General features: G+C 34.1%; 1 protein-coding gene across 2 annotated transcripts; it reads right to left on the bottom strand.

The window, feature by feature from the left end:
* Positions 1 to 924: 924 nt before the first annotated feature.
* Positions 925 to 19,964, bottom strand: LOC133831444 (insulin-degrading enzyme-like 1, peroxisomal). Of its 2 annotated transcripts, XM_062261740.1 has the most exons (26): positions 19,647 to 19,964; positions 19,454 to 19,529; positions 17,233 to 17,300; positions 15,859 to 15,950; positions 15,697 to 15,770; positions 15,491 to 15,534; positions 13,869 to 13,920; positions 8,120 to 8,242; positions 7,901 to 8,013; positions 7,597 to 7,759; positions 6,711 to 6,803; positions 6,443 to 6,528; positions 6,195 to 6,281; positions 5,645 to 5,748; positions 5,247 to 5,349; positions 4,944 to 5,039; positions 4,676 to 4,865; positions 4,479 to 4,540; positions 3,349 to 3,453; positions 2,945 to 3,146; positions 2,642 to 2,850; positions 2,241 to 2,365; positions 2,056 to 2,107; positions 1,890 to 1,976; positions 1,589 to 1,711; positions 925 to 1,453 (listed from the first exon to the last, which is right to left on the bottom strand). In XM_062261740.1, the coding sequence occupies exons 1-26, from the start codon at positions 19,770 to 19,772 to the stop codon at positions 1,202 to 1,204; spliced, it is 2,907 nt and encodes a 968-aa protein (XP_062117724.1). In that variant the 5' UTR covers positions 19,773 to 19,964; the 3' UTR covers positions 925 to 1,201. The 2 variants fall into 2 exon arrangements, with proteins under 2 accessions (XP_062117724.1, XP_062117725.1); XM_062261741.1 differs by lacking the exons at positions 13,869 to 13,920; positions 15,491 to 15,534; positions 15,697 to 15,770; ... (2 more) ...; positions 19,454 to 19,529; positions 19,647 to 19,964 and adding an exon at positions 8,516 to 10,716.
* Positions 19,965 to 22,732: the final 2,768 nt, after the last annotated feature.

Here is a 22,732-nt window from a genome sequence, read left to right as displayed (position 1 = left end):
TTAATAGTATTGGGAAATGAGTTAGATTTCTCATGTCCTTAATACTTAAAATTGTACAATTTAAAATGCCTTTCCAAAACTACTCGTGATAAATATCGAGCCATCATGTCCTTTCATCAGTTTTTTTTCTTTCACTTTCACCACAATAAGCAAAAGCTCCATTCTCTCTCCTTCACGTTCTCACTCTTTCCCTAACATTTTCTTTTTGACTCTCCCTCCCCGTGTAGTTACGTCATTGAAGAAGCTCACAAACTTTTTTTTCCATAAATCAAAGAACGACGAGGAAGAATACAAAGTTTCTATTTGAATTTAAGCAATTATCTAGTTCATTTATCATCTTTTCAATCAATTATATTAACATTTACACGTGAATTTGTGAACCTAGAGTAAAAAAGATTGTATTACAAACATGTGATTCATGTGAACCATAAACATAATATATAAAGGACATATGCATAAACATACAAATTATAGGCATATATATAAATATAAGTAGCACAGATATATAAATTTCATATTACCGAGATGTGCACCACAAGTATTAAAATATAAACTAAAGTATAAAATGTGAGCCAAAAACTATGCGACAGAAGCCGGTGAAGAAAACATGAGAAAAAGAAAACAAAGAAAATAGTGTATAATATTAGGGAATGGAGAAAATGAGGGCTCAGTGAGAATTTTGCATTAAAATATAGGATACATTGGGGACAAACGATGAGTAATCTTTCATAGGGCATGTAGCAAATTCATACCAAAATCATAATTCAAGGAGTTAAATGAAAACATATTAGTCATTAAGTGGCCCTAAAAGAAACAAATAATTAAAGCTAGGGCAATTTCATACCAAGGCAAAAGTAAGAAGGTTAAAAAAAAACAGTTTTGCAAATTGGGGTCATGTAGAACTGGGCTTTAGAGAGCAACAGGTTTCTTCCCAAGTTAAAATTCTATAATAGTTTTATTGGTAGCAAGGAATGGTCATGTAGATGTGGTAACATTTTTGAGGTAGCAATCGATATTAATGATTCTAACATCAACAAAAATTGTCATTCTGACCCACTAAAATATTTGAATAACATGTCCTTTAAAAAATGACTAAATAGGACACAAGCTTGGTTTTCAGATGGGGTATTCAATGCTCTTACTTTTTGCCAAGTTGATGCAGGGAGGTTTTCCATGCAATCTTCCCTGTTTTTTAGTCTCTCTACAACTTCACATGACCAAAGCTTCCCCTGAATGAACCATAAAGCGGCCGTGACCTTCTGAAACTGAAGATATCATCAATTCTGACTGAGCCGGGCTGTGCAGGTTCAGTTTTATCTGTTTTGTAGTCGGAAGAATGGAGGTTCCCAGACACTCGCACACTCAATTCCTTCTTCTGAGGTGCCCCGACTTTTACATTTTCATTGAAAAAATCTATTAGTTCTTGTCGTGTGAGCTGCTTTAGTGCTGCAACCTGTTTCAACACCAAGGAAAAGATTTAACCAAATTATAATACTTTTGTTCATGTTCTTAAACGAAATCTTTCTGTTCTACAGCGTAAATTCCATCTGTGTGCACATCACGTATGATATCAAATAGAAGTTCTTACCTCAGCTTCTCTTCGATCGAACTTGAGGGTCCCATCTGAAATCTCTCGCCAGTAAACTCCAGATTCTTCCCTTAAGTTCTTGTGTTTCTCAAGCTTCATATCAACTAAAGCATTTACATTGCTCTGTAACAATCAAATCAGCAATTATTTTACACCCCATAAAATGACCAAGCTTTCTCTGATGCATATCATTCCAAAATTACCATGCTGATCATCATAAAGATGATAACACCCTATATCCACCTAGTTTTTGACAAAATATGGACCGAGGATCAAATACCACGATGGATTATAATCTCACCTTGAATTCATCATCGGTCATTTCATAGAGTTTAGTCTCAAACATCTTGAGGAAAGCTTCTACTCTTAAATCTATTTGTGCTGGACCCTGTCAAAAGGAACATATATTTTACGAGATATTGTAACAGCAAAACCAGTCATAAAAGTTTGAGTATGCGATATAGTACCTTCGCCGTGGATTGGATAATGAACTGTAATCCACGAACACCACTATCATTCCTGCATTAAAAATTGTCAAATTTTCACTTTATATTTTAGTTTTTTACTCTTCATTTCACAGAGAGAGAGAGAGAGAAGAAATTGTGTCCACTATGTGTGTGATGATAACAATAAACTATTACAAATTACAAACCTTGAAAGCAAGACAGTGATGTAACCAAGTTGCTCAACTGATCTAAGCTGGTGGAAGGCTGGTTGCTTTGCAATTAGCGCAAATAGCTGAAGTTTCGCATTCATTCTAAAATCATCTTGATGAACCTATATTTCAAGATGATTGAATTAGAAATATATATATATATATATTTATATGGAACCTCAGAAACAGTGTGCCCTTTAAAAAAAATTTGTTCATCACTTCTTAGATTCAGAACTGGGACAATGATCTTCTAGAATTAAAACCTAATCATGTCTGATTTAGCATGAAGAATACAATGTCTTAATGTAGCGCTATTTTTTTATTTATATATTTTAGTTTTAAAATTTAATGAATATGAAAACGAGATAATTGGTTTCTAATGTAGACAGACGAAAAACCTGAATATAATGGACAAGAGCAGAATTATCATCACTTGGATTAAGGCCTTCCACAGGGTAGAAGTAACTTGTGCCATTTTCAAGCTTCACAATTCTGCTTGTCAAATGTTGGGATGGGAATAAAGGTCGGCAAATAGGATTTGAATCCTTGAACAGAACATCCTCTATGTGCAGGACCATTGACTCAGCTTCACTGCGTTCAATATTTCCTGAAAAATGGAGGGAGGTTAGGGAGTGTATTTTAAAATCCGAATAATAAGGTGTTTAATAAGAAAATATTTCTGTGAAAGTGAAAGTATGTACCTGCTATGTAACACTCAAAGAAGGCTCTTGAAAGCAGTAAAGGAACAAACTTAACAAGATCATCAGCTTGCAGATGAGGAAGAATTTCAAGTTCTTCCATCCACGGCCATGTGCCATCTTGTAGAATTAATGAGCAATAGTACATAGCCTGCTGATAGGGCTGTTGAAACTTCAAATTTTGGTACTCTTTTGTTACCATTTCCTGATAAGAAAGAGAGATAATTATTGATACAACTTTCTAAAATTATTCAGCATTTCTGTTGTTTCTTTAAATTAGGATCTTAATGTCTAACTCGACTATCACCATAACAAAAATTAATCATGATGCTCAAAAGTCAGAATGTAGCAATATAATATAAGTAGCATTCAAAATAAAATTTGTACACAAAAAAAATAAGCTTTACCTTAATTACAGAGAACCTGTCCGGTTTCACTTGGAAACTTGCAATCTTTCCAACCACAGTTTCCAGTAAGATCCGCAACTTGTGATTATAACCAACTAGAGTTACCTGCACAAGTGACAGTTACAAGAAAATAAATTCATAGATCATCCAACCTCAGACATGAGATTATTTGATTGAGAAACTTTGTTAAGATGCCAAAAATGTATATCTGGCTTTGGCACAACCCCCGTCAACTTTCAAAGTTTCGAATACTTTCAGGCCAGATTCTGACATAATTACATGCAAAAACATACACCTCATTATCACTTTCACAACAAAGGATAACGAACTCTTTACTTGGGAAGTTAAGACAAAGTTTACTTCATCAAATAAATATCATACTTCACACCTCAATTACGTAAAGTTTGTTTTATCTTTGTTGAAATTCTCAGATTATGCAGGAAATCAGTTATGAATTAATTCTTGGCTTATTATTTAGTTATCCAGCCTGTAAATACTAAACATAATATTTGTAAATTATTTGCTTCCCTTTATTTTTATTTTCTTTTCTTCTTTCGTTCTTTCATTTCAAAAGGTACGAAGAAACAAAAATTATGGCAAGTGGCAGCCATGGTCATCTGTTGGCTGATTTGGTTAGAGCATAACAAAAAAAAAAAAAAATTGAACATACAGAGGAGAATTTTCCCAAGCTGTGGGATAAAGTTAGATATTTGATAGCTTTTCCGGTTTTCTATGTAAAAGAGTTGAGGGTTTATTTTTTGCTGATTTAGCTAGTAGATATTAGCGTTCTTTTTTATGCAAACTCTGTTGTTGCATAAGAATTTCTTCTTGTAAACTCTTTTCTTTAATCTCAGACTCGTTTTCATTTCGATTAATACAAATTCAGTTTCTTTTCAAAGAGAAAAAAAAAGGTTAGAATTAGGAGATCTAGCTCCTACTTTTTTTTCCCTTCTTAGTTTGTTTTATTTTTCTTGTTTCCTGCTTGTATTTTTCTCTATAAATTATGATGTGTAACATCTGCTCTAATGCAACACAGAGATTATTGTTCTTCATACCTGTAAAACATGGTTTAATTTCCATTCACAAATACCATAAATTTATAGCTTTAGAAGACATAAACAAGAAGATACCTGGAATCCACTATCCGTGTGGCTTATTCCATAATAAAGCCCAGCAACACGAGCATAATAAGCTGAAATAGAAGTGCTCAAATAAGATTTTTTATTAAGAGGGTAATGAATACAAATAATAAAAGTGGTCAGCTGAGGCCATTGGAAATACTCCTTTTAAGGAGAGGTTCAAACCAACAAAAGTTTCCTCGTCTTACCATATTCATTCAAGTAGTCCATCAACAACTCTGTAAAAATATTGCTTAGAACTTCTGCTTCTGGGGAGTCATTAGCATGGGGACAGCTGAAGTCTATCTTAACATAAGCTTTAGGAGTAAGAAACACCGTATCAGGTTTGTACCACAATATCGAATATGGCGACTTTCTTACGAGAACTGGATATTTGACCTGTTTAAAAGGTCAATTTCATGAGATCATAATAGTCAATTGTGTTCAATTTTAATTATATTTTCATATGCTAATTACCTCTTCATGCACATCTTTAATTGACAAATCAGTTGGGATAAAGACATTAGGGGCTGGTAGATGCAGTTCTCCATTAGGAGCAGAAAGCATCCATTCCTGCAATAGGATTTTGAAGATTATACCATATTAAGAAAAAAAAAGTCTGAATTACCTATTTAAGTTAGAAGAGAAAGTTCCATAAAAAAATGTTAGAAGAGAACGCATCAAAACAAGATTTAATTTTCTATGAACACGCAGATCCCTACAATGTCATTTCAACACTGATGAATACATACTAAAATCACTTAGGATGCAAAAACAAACCTGAATCATGGAGCCAGTAATTTTCTCAATGGAATAGGCAGTTGAATACCATGGCTCAACTTTATCCGTATGGTTTTCAAAGTTCTTTGACTCCCAGAAAATTCTGTAGAATGGATCCCATGTTACAACATCTACCAGAGTTTATATACCAAAAGGAATTCTGATAGACTACTAAACCCATACTACAAGTTTAGAAAAGTTCATTATCTCAGGTTTATTGATTATTCAAACTAATTCTTACTATATAGGTAGTTCTCTAATAAGCTAAACCAAGCATATCATACTTAAGTTTGCAATAAAATAAAAGGCAAATAAATAAAAACATAATCAAACTGGTATATTGACCAGTTTAAGGTTCATAATGATTAGTTTATAGCAACCAGCAGTGATAATCTTACCGCACATTGTTTGGAGTAAGATCATCCAGCACCTTCTGAATAATGCTTGGACTGAATATAGACGGCAATGATGAACCCACAAGCCAATCTTTGGGGGGATATAACTGTAAATCATTTAAAACCATCACACAAGAAAGCAGCAAGCAAGAAAAATGTTTCACCTAAAATACAAATGCTAGAATTCCTATTGTCCAAACCCCTCAAAGTGTATTCTTTTGTATGACTTATAATTTTAGACAAAAATACAATACTGCTACAAACTGAAAACCATGAAGGAATTAATTTAAAGTGTCGAACAATTTCATAGAAATATGGGAGTTTGGAGCTCTAATAATGCACACTTTCACTTTGATCAATCGGAAAACCTAAAAATTTCACAAAAATGGATCCCAACCCCTAACCCCACCAGCACCTTCCACTCCACCCAAAAAAACCACTATTCATTCTTCGTAAGTCATACAAATTATGTATAAAAAAAATGTAAACGTAATCATCATTCAGATTTTTTTTTTACAGAATTAGATTCAAATTAAAATATGCCTGATAATACCTCCATATTGGTTGAAATATTGACGACATAATCAATAGGACGAATCTTGTCTTGATAATGAAAATGTGTCTCAGAAACAGCTGCAAGCTTCATTAAATAACAAAAAACAAAAAACTCAGAATCTTCTAAAGAACAAGAACTTTGAATGTGAATATAAAAACAGAAAGAAAACACAATTCATACCAGCTCTATACACAAGAAAAAATCAAATCAAATCAAATTATACTGTAAATTTTGCAAATGCATACCTCCTCAAATACCCAACTGCAAACACCAGACTGCTGTACTAGAGCAATATATTTGAAAAGCAAACCTATTATATCTTGTGTGTGCTCTGCAATTCAGTCAAAAGACATCCAAGATGGTCCAGAAAACAAAACAAGTACAATGTCAACCACTCTAAAATGAAAAAGTCAGATCAATTAATTTTCAACACTAGGCTACTATTTAAGACAGCATTGGCACCATTGAACGAATCTATATAAATATATAAAAAAAACTAGAAAGAGAACGAACCTTGACCAGCATCAGTAAGATCAATCCCTACTTTAAAGAAAGAAAAATCCAATGACCAATCCCCTTCACCTGCAGACAAACCAGTTGCCCATCCTGCAGTGTTTTCAATAGCAATTGAATCAGGTTGATGTAGGATTATTAATTATGCATGCACATTATTTCAACCCTCCTATACTCAAAATTGAAAGTTAAACAGCAAAATATATGTTCCAATTGTCACTGAACATTTTTGTCTCTTTTTCAAAACAAAAAAAAAAATAATTGTCACTGAACATCTCAATTATAGACTTCCATCAACTTCTCAACCAATTCAGTTCTAAAACTTGCATTAGCTTCCTTGAAGTGTTAGATTAGTCCATTTCTACATTTTTGCACCACCATCTAATCCACATTTTCAGATAGTATAGGAAACTTTCATGTTCAGCAAAAAATTCCGAACTGCAGATTAATCTTGGTTATCATATCAACCTCAATTACCGCTACATCTTTTCAGCCTAACTTAATTGCTAAAAAAACCTCCTTAATTTATGTACTATTTAAATAATCAAGCTGAGAGTCAAAACAAATGACCAAAGCATACGTATTTACATGTACAACAGTTGGAAAAAACAACAAAGAGAAAGAGCGAGTATGAAAGTTGAGCAAGAACATAGTATCTTAGAAAACAAAAACTGACAAAATGTGACTGAAAAGAGAGACAGAGACAGAGAGAGGAAGGAGAAAAAAAATCAAAACATACAAGCTACCCAAAAGGTTACCATTACAAATGACGAAAAATAGAGAAAGAGCTTGTACTATACTATCAAACACGAGGAAGAAACAGTGTAGCAAATGAACTAAAGCTCTACTTAGAAGTCACACAGCAATTTTTAAACACAAAACGCACCCAATGTTTTTAAGATGTAAAACAAAGATCCCTCTCCTTCATGGCCAATAAGATGACCAAGATACCTGCAAGGCCCTTCCTTGTAATGGTGAATTTCTGGAGTAATGGGCCACACAATTCTCAACTTATGACCTTGCTTGATCGGGACAACTTTAACAAGAATCTGAAACAAATAAAACAAACAGCGCAGCAAAATTAATCATTTAATATTTTCACAACATAGAGCATAATTTTGTCATCAAAGCTTTCTAGAAATGTGGCCGGGCAATCATTCAGCTAAAAAAATCAACCGTACCAGTCATACCTGTAGGTGTTCTGATGAGCAAGGGTGGCCAGGATAGCGGGGGCTGCTGCGATCTTTGTTTTTAATATCTAAGAACTTTTCCTCCACAAGGGCTTGAATTTTGTCCAGGTTATCTGACAATATACGTGATCCAATTATATTAGTACCATAATCATCATAATTCCATAAAGTTACCCAAGCTACAAAAGCCTTGCTATTATAATAAATAAAGCTACTAACCTTTTCCATATACAACCAGATGCATGAGGTTCGCTGAATAATTTTCTTCATATAGTTTAATCAGCTCCTGTCTAGTATCCAGCCCTTTTGCTTTTGGACGGACCTCCAAAGTGTCCCAGTTCCCTATATAGGTGAGAAAATGTGGGAATTGTAGACATTTTAAACCAGATCCAACAATGTTACCTCATAAGACTAAGTCTTACTGTTAACAGTCAGAAAATAAAAAACAAAAATCAAAACATTACCAAAGGATGGTTCAGCTTCCTCGTCTATAGGAATTCTCTTTTATTGTATTTATGTTGTATTAAAGATGGTTTGATATGGAAAACTGTATATAAGCTCAATTTCTAGGTTGTAAATTTACACAGGAATAAGAAAACATTTCTTTTTCCTCACCATTTTATATGGTATCAGAGCCGTAAGGCTTTTTTCTTCTTCTTGGCAATTTTTTTTTCTGTCCAGCTTCGGTTGTCCTCTCCGGCGCCGGTAGCTTCTGTTCAGCGGCACAGCTCTCCTCGGCAGTCTCCAGGCGCAACTCTCGGCAGTACACTTCGGCGTCTTCTCCCGTCGCACAACCTCCAACGGTTGTCTGAAGTTCTCAGCCAGGCCAGTCTCCAATTTAGTCTCCGGTCGACCAAGCCAGTCTCCAGTCCACTCTCTAGTCGGCCAATCCGTAGCCTCGGTTGTGTCTTTCTTCAAACAGAAAAAAGGGCACAAACTGCCTCAGTCTGTGAGCCTAGGCCCCTTGACATACAAACTGCCAAAAATCCCTTTGACAGATCCATCCCCACTTGCCAGCCCTAGCCATGTGTCAGCATGTCAGGCAGTGAAGAAATCTCCTCTCAAACTAGTGGGCCTAACTCAATTCCAGCCCAAACTCAGGCTCAAAGTCAGTCCTTTGGCTCCATTTATAGTCATGATACCAGCTCTCTCCACATCACGACCCACAAACTCGATGGTAGGAACTATTTACAATCGGCACAGTCACTAAAGTTAGTCATTTGTGGACATGGAAAACTCGGATATCTAACCAATGACATTCCTGCCCCTCCACTGACTGACTCAACCTACAAGGTATGGCAGGCTGAGAATTCTATTGTTTTTGCATGGCTTACTAATTCAATGGATCCAAAGATCAATCGCAGGTATTTATTTTTTAAATCTGCTAAGGAAGTATGGGATGCTGCTAAAAAGATGTACTCAGATCTTGGGAATCCCTCTCAGATTTTGAAATTCGTACTATACTCAAAGAAATCAAGCAAAGTAATCACACTGTTACCCAATACTTTTCAGACTTACAAGACCTGTGGCAGGAACTCGATTTGTAACTGGATACCATTCCTTTATGTGCTACCTGCACCACTCTTCAGCGCCAACAATTAGAAAATGAGCGGGTTTTTGAATTTCTTATTTGGTTGAACAGTAATCTTGATTAAGTTTGGGGTCGTTTGGTGAGTCGTTCTCCGTTTCCTGACACTGAAGAAGCTTTCTCTGAGGTCACACGTGAAGTAGCATGTCGTCGCGTCATGCTCACTACTCCAGAATTACTGCTCGTAGAGAGTTCAGCTCTTGTCTCAAAGTCTGGTCCACCACCGTTTGGCAGATCGAATCCTGATCCTCCACCTAATCGCAAGGGTGATCGACCTTGGTGTGATCACTGTCAACGTCACACTCGCTCCACTTGTTCGGAAATTCATGGTAAACCACCAAATTGGACTCCCCGTCGCCAAAATAACAGAAAGGCCTACCAAACCCAGATTGAGAGTAGCCTACTCATAGTGGTACTGCTGCCCCTTCATTCAGTAAGGAACAACTCGAACATTTATACACACTCCTTGGTCAATCCTCCATAAAACCAAAGTCTGGTCCCGATTCTCATAGTGCTTCTGTTGCACACTCTGGTAATTTCTCTTCCGCTTCCCGTACACCATGGATCATCGATTCAAGGGCGACTGATCACATGACAAGTTTACTTCATTTGTTTGATTCTTATAGTCCCTGATCTACTGCCTCTAGTGTTAAGATTGCAGATGGTAATCACTTACCTATTGCAGGAATTGGCACCATAAAATTGTCTGTTGATTAATTTCTTAAATCAATTCTCTTTGTTCCTTCTTACAATGCAACTTAATCTCTGTTAAAAAATTAACCTCTGATAATCGCTGTCTTGCTAAATTTATGTCTGATTCTTGTCAATCTCAGGATCTATCATCGAGGAGGACGATTGGCAGTGCTAGGATTCGTGACAAACTTTATTTCTTTCAGCACCCGAACAAAGAGTTGCCTTATCTGCACTGTTTAACTTCAAGTTCTATTTCTAATTCATCTTTGATTCAACTTCGCAAAAAATTATGTTGTGGCATTGTCGACTTGGACATCCAAGTTTTTTATATTTAAGACATTTGTTTCCTTCTTTGTTATTAAATAAAAATGTTGCTGATTTTCAATGTGATATTTGCCAAATCACTAAACATACTCGTGTTTCATTTCCTCACAAACTGTATACACCATCTAGCCATTTCTCTCTTATTCATGGTGACGTATGGGGACCATCCAAGGTCACGACTTCTTCTGGTAAGCGTTGGTTTATTACATTCATTGATGACCATACACGAATTACTTGGGTGTACCTTCTTAGGCACAAATCTGAAACCTGTCAGGTATTCCAAAACTTCCACAAAATGATCCAAACACAGTACCAGACTTCTATTTGGACACTTCATACAGATAATGGTATTGAATACTTCAATACCACTCTTGGTCCCTATCTTCTACAACATGAAATTGTTCACCAGAGCTTGTGTGTGGATACTCCACAACAAAATGGAGTAGCCGAAAGGAAAAATTGTCACCTCTTAGAAGTAGCCCGTGCTATCATGTTCAACATGAATGTTCCAAAATATCTTTGGGGTGATGTTGTACTCACTGTTACTTATCTAATCAATCGCCTTCCCAGTCGGCCTATTCAATTCAAGACACCATATTCTATTCTCCAGTCTCTATATCCTCACATTTCCATAATACTCTGCCAGTCAAAGTCTTTGGGTGCACCACCTTTGTCCATGTGCACTCCCAACACCGGAGTAAACTTGATCCTAAAGCCATAAAAACAGTTTTCTTAGGATATTCTCCTACACAGAAAGGCTATCGCTGTTACTATCCCCTCACCAAGAAAATCTACATCTCCAGCGATGTAAACTTTTTTGAAAATACTCCATACTTCACTCCCACTTCGCTTCAGGGGGAGCATATTCATCACGAGCAAGAAGCTCAGTGGTCGTGGGGTTTAGAATTACCCCTAGACTTATCCGATCCTCTAGAGAATGAAATCATTCCTGAACCAAAAAATCTTCCACCTTCTTTTCCATCTTCTCATGGCTCTCAAGATCAAAACATGTAGAAGAAATTCGGGTGTATACCAGAAGAGAAAGAAATAAACAAGTGACGAATTCTCATCACAGTCAAGAGGCTGATCCAGTTAAAAGACTGGGCTGGGTCAGTTGATGATAGCAAATTTACATCTGGGTATTGTACAATTGTATGGGGCAATGTGGTAACATGGCGAAGTACAAAGCAAACAGTGGTTGCAAGAAGTAGTGCAGAAGCAAAGTATAGAGCCATGGCCCATGGAACATGCAAAGCGATATGGATCAGACGCCTGTTAGGAGAACTGAAGATTGAATATGAAGCTCTCATTCAGCTTTACTGTGATAATCAGTCTACCATCAGAATTGCACACAACCCTATACATCATGACAAAACTAAACACGTGGAAGTAGATCGTCACTTTATTAAAAAAGAGAAGATTGATGGGGGAATTGTCAACATCAAATATGTTCATACGGATCAACAGTTGGTTGATATTCTCACAAAGGGGTTATCCGAGCACGTATTTGATTTCCCAAGAAAAAAAGCTTGGACTCATCAATATCTATAGTCCAGCTTGAGGGGGAGTGTCAACAGTCAAAATAAAAAACGGAAATCAAAACGTTACCAAAGGATGGTTCAGCTTCCTAGTCTATAGGAATTCTCTTTTATTGTTTTATGTTGTATTAAAGATGATTTGATATGGAAAATTGTATATAAGCTCAATTTCTAGGTTGTAAATTTACACAGAAATAAGAAAACATTTCTTTTTCCTCACCATTTTATACCTACAGAATTTAAATATTTTATTAAAAAAAAAAAGAACAAACACAATTAGTTACAAATAGCAAAAAAGTGAAAGAAAAGAAAAATGTAGCAAATATATACTGACAAAATGGTATCAAGCAAGCTTCAGAAGTAGATCAGATTGACATAGCAAGAAATTACAAGCAAGCTGAGCATGATTGACAACTTTGCACTAGATTAGGTTAGAATTCAAATCTATTGGATTTAGACAGTTGGATATCAATACGTTTATTTAAGAGTCCTAGATGCACTCTTCCAAATTATCAAAGCAAATTAATTTCTTTCATCAGTTATCAATATGGTATTAAGCTAGAAAACACTTAAAACCCTGGGCTTTTATGTTTTCAAAATCTTAGCCACAATTTTTTTTCGACATTAACATGTAGAAGAAAGCCTTTATTGGTTCAACTAATGATGGTCCTTCAACCAAAGACCTCACCTTCTCCTACACCCACTTCACTTTTTATAACTTACAATGACACTGGTTCTCTTCCAATACATATGCTTCATAGTCAAAAAAATTTCCAATGGTTCTAGTCAACTATGATTTGCCCTACGACAAAGGCAAGTTCACTATATAGATGGCTCTATACCTCCACGAAGAAAGGAAGACCCCACATTTCATTCCTGGAATTCAAATAACCATATGGTTATGCCTGCACTTATTAATTACATGGAGGAAGAGGTTAGCCAAACCTTCTGTACAAATCTAAGACCAGTATGGGTGGCAGCTAAAGGTCATGTATTCCGATTTGGATGATATTGTTGAGGTGTTTGAGATCAGGAAATGGATTCGAGGTGTTCCCCAAGGAGATCTTGTTGATAATATTTCAATAATTTGACAAAACATTGGCAGGAACTAAGGGCTTGCTTGGATTCATTTTTTATTCTGCTGTTTAATATTTTTTAAAACAAAAATTTGGATGTTTTCTTTAAAAGTATGCTTGGCAAGCTCTATTTCTTTGAGTATGAAGATGTTGAGAATAAACAACCCATCACCAATTTTTTTACTCTTTAATTATGTTTTCTACAAATCCAGGATGAAAGTATGAAGACATCATAGGTTACAACATCTTAGCTTTCTATCCTTAAAAAAATCACCCCAACTTATTTAATAAAAATCACATTTTTCAGTGTGGAGTTTGTGAATTCACCAACCATTCTCAAGTTTCTTACTCCTTTAGTCCATTTAACAGTCTGTGATGTACTCTTCCAGATTACCAGTGCAAATTAATTTCTTTCCTAATTACCAACATCTTTCATAAAATTCAAGTTACGCCGAACTTGACAACTGCATTTGATGAAATTATTAGACCATTATTTGTTTGCAGCAAGAACTACGACCCAATTTGTAAGTACAATAGATGTTTTGGCTATATGGGGAAAATGGAAGAAAACATATATATATAAGATAAAAAGCTACGGAAAAAAATAAAATAAGGTGGAAATAAGAGTGAAGAACATAGTAGCCTTAGTAGTTAATGTCCCCACTCAAATTAATTTCTGGCACCTAGATATTGCTTTCAACTTTATATTAATAAAACATAATTTTGAAGCAAAAAGGCTACATATGTACCTGTACTGAATTTGTGGAATGGATGACTTTCTGAACTCAAATGTTTCTGGAGCTGCACCCAATCAAATTAAGTCATAGGTAAATTTGATATAACGTCACTGAAACAAGACATCGCTTTCAATAGAGATAGTGTAATAGCCCTAATGGGTTTATAACATTTTATACTCCTGAGTCTTAGCTAAATACCACATACAACACTGTTTTTTAAAATTCCACAATAGACCCTATGATTGTCAAAACGAACAAGAGATAACCTTTGACATGAATCTAGTTAACTTATAGATAAGGTTTTAATAAAAATCTCAAAATACCTTTATTTAAATTATATTAATTGATTATTTAAATTAAATTAATATTAAACATAATAACAAAATAATTTTTAAATAAAAAAATCAAAACTATAATTAAATATTCAAACATTTATTTATAATTTATTTAAAGGTTGCTTTGGGGGTTCTCATTAAAATATTGTCAAAAAATTGACTAGAATTAGGTCAAAAGTTACATTGGTTTATTTTGGTAATCACAAGGTTTGTTGTGAAATTTTTAAAACATAAGGTTACGTTTGGTATTTAGTTAAAATACAGGGGTATAAAATTGTTATAAACCCTCCACAAAACGATAACTGGTTTAACATTTCATTAAAAGCAATATAAATACCAAAAAGCATGCGCAGTTTAGAACATGAGAAACAATACTTTACTATGACAAAAAATTAAAAAAAGAAAAAGAGATTTATTTCTCATAACCGAAAATCCATGAAAGGACAGTTCTATAGGATACCAAAATGTAGTAAGTAATCCATAGGAAAAACACTCTGTTACAACAATGTTTTTATCACAGCTGTTAAGTTAGTTAGTTTTTTCTGTTTTCAGTTATTTTGTTGTACACCTAGCTTTGTCAAGTGGCTATATATAGCCGTGTATCACTTTGGATAATTGTAATCAAAATCTTAGGAATGTAATAGAGGGCAGAGTAGAGAGTAGAGAGAGCAAGGGACTGTAATACTCAAGTTGAAGACCAAGATTTTTGTTCTTGGAGCACTCATTTTGAGTTGGTATTTGTATGGAGTTCTCTAGTGTGATCTGAACATTGGTGTTTGTACTTCTCTTATGATTAATGAAACAGAGTTCTTGAGGGGAGCAGCTGGAAGTAGGCCATTACTGTTGAGGCCAAACCACGATAAAATTTCTTGCCTTTTGTTTTTACTTTCTGTTTTGATTCACAAGTTTTAGTTCATTTGTTTTGATCTAACCATTAACAATTGTTCTGTTCAAAGTTAAGTTTGTGTTGTGGATTTACAACACAAAAAAAAACAAACTATGTTACCATAGCCAACTTCACTTCCATCTAACAAATGAGCATCCACCTCTATTGTCTTAAACATGCAGTGTATTAACAGCCGCCGAAACATAAATGTTGAAAAATATTGACAGACTATTTTAACATTTACCATACCAAACATAAGGTCATTTTAAGAAGCATACACACAAAAAGAACAGTAAATAACTAAAATAAATAAAACTGAAAATACATTTCATGACATTAACTTAGTATATTTGACAGTGTTCAATGTCACAGAAAGACTCCATAGAGAATCACGACCAAGGAAAAACTGGTACCTGGTAGATTCTCCAAGCATCAGACAGCAAGTTTTTCTGATTTTCTGGAACATACAAATCATAAATTATTTAATTATCTGTTAGCCATCATATATCACAATTGCTTATACCTTAAAACAAAACAAACTAGAAAAACAAAAAAGAACAGACAATTAATCAACAAAAGGAAATAAAAGATTGAACATGATCAGAACATAAAAGCTAACCCGAATCAACAGCTTTGATTTCCCTTGTTGTAGCATCAGCAGACATCAGAGGTTTGATAAAGAACTGAGCAAATCTGAACATAAAAACAGAGATACTTCTAGATCACTATTATCATGGTTGCACTACAATATTAACAATATGAAAATGATTGAAGCATCAACCTGTCCACAGCCTCTTCAAAACAATCAGCATTCACGTCAAAATAATAGTTGGTGTGCTCACTAGCTGTGAAGGCATTTGTGCTGCCCCCGTGCTTTATTTGTTTCAAGAAGAAATCACATAAAAAATACAGAACAAAACGATGAGTTGGCAATATACAAGTAGATGAGCACACATGCACTAAAAGACCAATCAGAGATTTTCCCTGTTTAAGCTTATATTGTATATGGATACATTAAGGGATCAAGTACATGATACAAGTCAAAATCTAATTACTTAACTAACAACAGTAATAGTATTAGTAATAATAAGAGCCATGACAAAATAAATTGAACTCAAAATAAGAAAAAGAAAGGAGTCAATCTGCTTAAGCGCATCTCCAAGGGAGCTCTCTATTTTTTTTTAGTTAAAATAGCTAGTGACTTTTGGAATACCCACTCCAATCACACTCTCTATTTTAGTTAAACATAGATTATTTTAAAATTACTGTTGAATTTTCTTAATGTAATTTATCCAATAAACTTTACTTTTTATTTTATGTCGCGATGTTAAAAAATAATATTTGGCTAGTCACAAAATCTCTCTACATTTGTAAAATTAAAAATGTTATAGTTAAAATGGCTAGAATATAGTTTAGTCCATTGGAGTAATAATAATTTTTTTTAAAAAAAAAAGTCATATTTTTAATATTTTAACTAAAAAAGAATATAAGAGCAAGTCCAATAGGGCTAGCCACACTCTATTTTTAAGTTAAAATAGCTAAAACTATTACTTATTTATTGAATGAAAAATACTGAAATAATTTCTATTTTGTTTAAATAGAGTGGGATTTGAGTGAGTGGTTCACACAAAAGTTACTAACTATTTTAACTTTCTAGTTATTTTAGCTCAAATTTAGCTAAAAAAAATAGAGTACCTTGGAGATGTTATAACTAGTCCCTATGGATTTGCTCTAACATACTAATATTTGTGTAAAGTCCCACTTCATACTTCAGGAATTCCTTCCAAGAAATAATATTCTTTAGATTCGTAAACGACCCCATAACTAGCACACTGTTTCAAAGGATAACTTAGTGACAACTAAAATTTCATGTTCTAAACAGAGTAAGCATATGTGATCATATTTTCGCAAGAATTTCCACCCCTACATTAGCAATGAAACCTTGGTCTGGGGTGGATGCCTGTTCTATTATGATTCTACTTTCAATTCTCTAAAATCAAAACTTTTCAGTCTTTAAAAGTCAAACTATCATTTTAAATAAAACACTGACAGAACAATCTATGGCCTTCCATATACATCAGTTAAATTGTAGACAAAAGTAGAACAAATTATCTGTGAACAAAAAAAAAAATCTGTGAATTTTGAGAGTAAGCACCTCAGTAATGTACTTTGAGTAACTGTCCTCCAAAGGATACTTTTCACTAGCATAAAACAGCATATGCTCTGCCAAACGAAAATCAATATCAATCAATAAACTCCTAAACCTTGTGGTTCTGATAATACGCAATCAAATAATGGTGTTTACATATCATACATAATTGAAACCAATACAAATTACCATACACTCGTAATTAATCCAAATATCATGTATTTCAACATGAAAATTTTCATCATAGACCAAAACTACTACAGAAAAAAAGAAATTTAAGTGAAAAATACTCACTTTTAGAAGTGATATTAAAAAGAAAAACTCACAAAAAAATAAGCATGGTCTACTAAATTTGAGTTTTTATGCTTAATGAGGTGTCTTGAAGCATAAAAAATATTAGGTCTTCAAATCATTTTAAAAAAATGTCAAATCTTTTGCAATTCCAAAACTACCCCTCCTATAAATTTTCTCGTCCACTTCTCTCTTCTCCAACTCATTCTTCTCAACTCTGTCTCTAGAAAAAAAACTCATGGTTACAATCAAATATAAGAGAACTCAATGTAATAGCAAGTATTCGTCACTTAGGATACTAAAATACTGCATTTCGAACAGATATGAACATGAGTTTTGAGTTTTTTTCTTCAGATCTGAAATTTTGAAATCTGCAGAAAATCGACGTGTTTCGATAGTGCTCGATGTCAGCTCAATGGGGCCTTCAAAATCAAGATTTTCATGAAAAACTCAATAGTGGTTCGATGCGATTCTTGCAACATACGTAATTTTTCACTCGAGTGTACGTTTGAAGTGATTTTATTTTATTTTAGGTATTGTTTCAAGATATGTGTATATATACATTTGGGAAATGTAAATCTTGAAAAAAAATGCAAAATGCAAAACATACCTCATGTTCAAGATATGTTTTCAAGTTCTAAACTTTGAAAATGTGTATGAATATCTAAAACGTGTAGATCTTAAAAGAATACCCAAAATAAATAAAAAACCACCCAAACGGACACCAAGTGAAAAATTATGTCTCTCACAAGAATTGCATTGATCCACCATCGAGCAACGTCGATTTTTTCATGAAAATCTTGATTTTGAAAGCCCCATCGAGTTGGCATCGAACACCACCGAGTAAAGTCAATTTTCTACCGATTTCAAATCTGAAAAATAACTCAAAAATCATGCCCAACTTGATGGTGTTCGATGCCAACTCGATGGAGCCTTCAAAATCAAAATTTTCATGAAAAAATCAATGTTGCTCGATGATAGTTTGATGGTTGCTCGATGGTAATTCGATGGTGGTTCGATACAATTCTTGTAAGAGACATAATATTTCACTCGAGTGTGTTTAGGTGATTTTTTTTTTATTTATTTTAGGTAATTTTTTGAGATCTACACGTCTTAGATGTTAACATACACATTTTCAAAGTTTAGAACTTGAAAGCATACCAAAACATATCTTAAACATGAGGTATGTTTTGCTTTTGTATTTTTTTTCAAGATTTACATTTTCTAAATGTGAATATACACATCTCAAACGTATAGATCTTGAAAAAATACAAAAAAAAAAAAACTATTCCAAACAGATAGTCGAGTGAAAAATTACGTTTCTTGCAAGAACACCATCAAACCACCATCGAGAAACATCAATTTTTTCATAAAAATCTTGATTTTGAAGGCCCCATCGAGCTCACATTGAGCACTATCGAACCACGTCAATTTTATGCCGATTTCAAAATTTCAGATTTTAAAAAAATCACAAAAAAAACCAAAAAATGAAGCTCAAATCTATTCGAAATGCTAGTGTCCTAAGTGAGAGAAGAGAGAAGAGAGAAGAAGAAGTGGATCGGAAAAATTATATTTTGGGTATTGTCAAAAAAAAATTTCGACATTTTTTTTTTATTGATTTAAATGCTCAAACATTTTTTTTTTGAAACCACTCATTAACTCATTAAGCATGAAAACTCAAACTTCCCTTCCCAAAACTATGAAAACAAAGAAAGCTCTAAATCAAAAATCATACAACCAACAACAATTCATTTTCAGCAATCGTAAATATTTTGGTTATTATTATTATATTTTTGAATTGTAGTTGTCCACTTTTTCCCCTGCTGTACCCCTCTCTTTCATAAGAGACCTTTTCTCCAATTGTATTTGTAGATTACACTGTAAATCTTCATTTTCGGTTCAGAAAGCAAGAAAAGCAAAAATCGAATAAAAATACCAAGGAAATGGGCGAGGCCTTCGAGGCCATCGGGGTCACAGAACGATCCAATGCGAACATCCATGGAAGCAGCACACTACAACGCAACACAACCAAACAAAATTATCAAAAAGTTGAATCAAAATATTGAAAAGCAAGCAAAAATAATTTCGAATTCTCTTGAAAATTCAAGAAAAAAGAAGTTGAAAATTGCCTTATCTGTATCAGGATCGCTGATTAGGAGAACCTGGAGAGAGTTAGGGAGGACGATCCTCCTGTACTCCCTCTTGTCCGTACGTGCTTTCACAATCTCCCCTATCTCTCCCTTCCCAACCGCCATTTTTGTGTATCTCTTCGTTCTTCTGGTTCTTGGTTTGGAAAATTTGATTGGTTTCGTAGACTCAGAATGACTTTTGTTTTGCTTTTGATACCTGCCCTTGTTTGACCAGAAGACCTGCCCTGTTACGATTCTCTGGGTAACGTCTTCCTTCGTTACTGTAGAGGCGTGTAGAGGCGCTGCAATGTAAGCTCATGCTCAGCTAAGCATGCCACATTTTTTTTTTTTATCTCAATTATTTTTAGGTTTTTACACATTTAAATAAAAATATTTTATTTAGTTTTTAAAGTAAAAATTGTGTAATGAGTGAAAGTTTTCATAATATTACCTTGTTTACCAAACCTTTTTTTTAAAATATATATAAGAATTTAGAAATTTATTAACAAAAATTAAAACAAATTAACCTAATGATCAAACTATTTGTGGGTCCATTTTGGTTGTCCATCTTATTTGTTGGTGAGTTGAATCTGGTTTGGGGCTTGGCAATGAGTGTGAATTTGTTTGCGAGGTTGGGGGTACAAATCTAGTTTGGGGTCCCAGTATTGGGTTCGATTCTGGTTGGATTTCGAATGGTCAGCATGGTGGTGGCTGGGAGTGCGATTATGCAATGTGATAGTCTTTCATCATCGCATTTAGAAAAGACCTATTGATTTAAATATTTGTGGCATTTGATCTGTTGGTGGGTTCGTTTTGGCTGAGGCTTTGATATGTTGGTGGGTTGAATCTGATTTGGGGCTTGACAACGAGTGTAGATCTATTTGCGAGGTTGGGGTACAAATCTAGTTTGCGTTTGAGTATTGGGTTTGGTTTTGGTCTTTTGGTTGGACCTTGGATGGTTGGCAGATTAGAGTGGTTGCAAGTGTTGTGGTGCAAATGGTGTGCGATGGCCTTTCTGTTGGATTAGCTTATACAGGATCTTTGTTTATTTTCATGTATATCTAATATTAAACAAATTAATACGAGATAGCCTAAAACATGTTTCTAAAATTGAATTCAAGATAAACAAAGAATAGAATACTTACAGTATACGCAGCGGAATTAAGAGTTCTTCTTTCAATTTCTCTAACTCTTGTATCCTTTCTGTCGCAGAGTATTACCAAGAAACTGAACCGATCTTCTATTTTCTTCACGATCTTCCAATGTATCCTTAGAACCACCTAGACTAGTGTGGGCAATTCTCAACACATGAGATAGATATAGAGAGAAGAAGAGAAAATAACAAAGAGGCTTAGAAAATGACTTGTGTTTAGAGAGAATATAAAACTATCAGAAAATCTGAGTTGTGACTTATCTGTCATCTCTAAAATCTTCTCTCTAAGCACTCCTTTTATAGACTCCTTTTATTAAAAAAATCAATAAAATAACAGCCATTTTGAAACCCTAGGTCGAAATTATCATGGGCTATAGGCCCGTGAAATTTCCCATTTGATTATAAGCCCATTGGACTTAAAATCAAGGTCTGTATTATTTTCTATTGATTTAATTAATTAAATAATTATTTAAATCCCTTATCAAATTAATTATTTATAATTTGAACCTTGATTTAAATTTATTTATTAATTTAGATACCAATTTATCTTAGTTAATACATCTGCCATAATTTATCTTTTCTTCTCAAAATTACACAACTCTGTGAAACTATCCAAAATTGACCTGGTCAACTTTGATAATTCTAATTGATGATTAAATCAATTAATTGAGACTATCTAGATGATTTTATCCAAGGTACAATGGGGACCATGGGCCTATGAAATCAAGCTTCAATAAGTTATCATAAATCTAACAAATAAATTTACTAACTTATTAATTCATCGTGACTCCACTATAGACTTGGAATTGCACTCTTGAATTCATAGAACGCTCTATAACAAATATAGATACGCTATTAATTATCCATTGTTACAACCATAATTGTCACTCAATCCTCTATAGACAGTCTACAATGAGATAGGACTAAAATACTGTTTTACCCCTCCTTGTATTTTATCCTTAAAACACTTAGTTCCTTGTAAATGATATTTCAGTAAACTAATTTAATTACTGAAATGAGATCTCTATCATTTAACACCTTGAACCAAACTAAAAGGAAACTATCGTTTCACTTCTTCATCAGAAGATATAGATGTTCATATCTATGATTAACACTCCCACTCAATTATACTACCGAGTTCCCAAGATGTAAGTATGGGCTAGTCCGTAGGGTAAGCTGGTAACGAACAAGTCAAAGAACTCAAATAATACAATCAGTTAGAAACTAACCACTCAGATTTGAGATTGAATTGACCTATGGTCAACTATATGATATGACTAGAATAGATAATAACGGTATGTTTACTTATTGTAATGCCCCAAATTCTCCGTTGTGTTTAATGGCATGAATAGTAGGCCGGGAGGGCCATACTTGCTTAATTATGTTATTAATTGATAAAATGCATGTATATGTTGATTATATTATGATATGATGTGAAATGCATGCATGTGAGTCTATATTTCTTAATACAAGGGTGTGATGGTAATTTGGCCCGTTGAGGGTAAATTGATTATTTGAACGCATGTTGGTGATATATTTTGAGACCACATTATGATGTGGGTTTGCTCGAGCCATTTGGCATGAGACGATCAAGGAAATGTTAATTGTCGGTTTGGTCATAACAGGTTTAAGCTCGGGGCTCGGGGTGAGTCTCGGGGTGTTTTAATGATTAGAGTGTTACCGGGCATTTAAGGGTAATGGGATGTGAATTATTGGTGTTTGAGGATATTGAGATTAGCGGGAATTGGGAAGCGTTAATTATGATTAACGGTATAAGTGGAAAGTGCCAAAATTACCCTTGAAGTGGTTTTAGAAGCTTTAAAAGACCTAGGGGTATATTGGTCATTTGGGATTTGGATATATATGGTTTTAGATGGCTGTAAAAACAGAACCAAAAACAGAGTTTTCTTCATCCTTCCCGTACTTTCATCTC

This window comes from Humulus lupulus, chromosome 4, assembly GCF_963169125.1.
Source record: "Humulus lupulus chromosome 4, drHumLupu1.1, whole genome shotgun sequence".
NCBI lineage: Eukaryota > Viridiplantae > Streptophyta > Magnoliopsida > Rosales > Cannabaceae > Humulus > Humulus lupulus.
Note: the sequence above shows the minus strand (reverse complement) of the source record. Positions and strands in the feature narration are given on the sequence as shown.

What these genes read in the sequence shown, in the direction of transcription:
- LOC133831444 (XM_062261740.1), bottom strand. Translation starts at nt 19,772, where the DNA reads ATGGCGGTTGGGAAGGGAGAGATAGGGGAGATTGTGAAAGCACGTACG. An exon ending in TTACATCTTAAAAACATTGG is followed by an intron (nt 6,804 to 7,596) that starts GTGCGTTTTGTG and finishes AAAACACTGCAG; the next exon opens with GATGGGCAACTGGTTTGTCT. An exon ending in TGACCGATGATGAATTCAAG is followed by an intron (nt 1,712 to 1,889) that starts GTGAGATTATAA and finishes TGATTGTTACAG; the next exon opens with AGCAATGTAAATGCTTTAGT.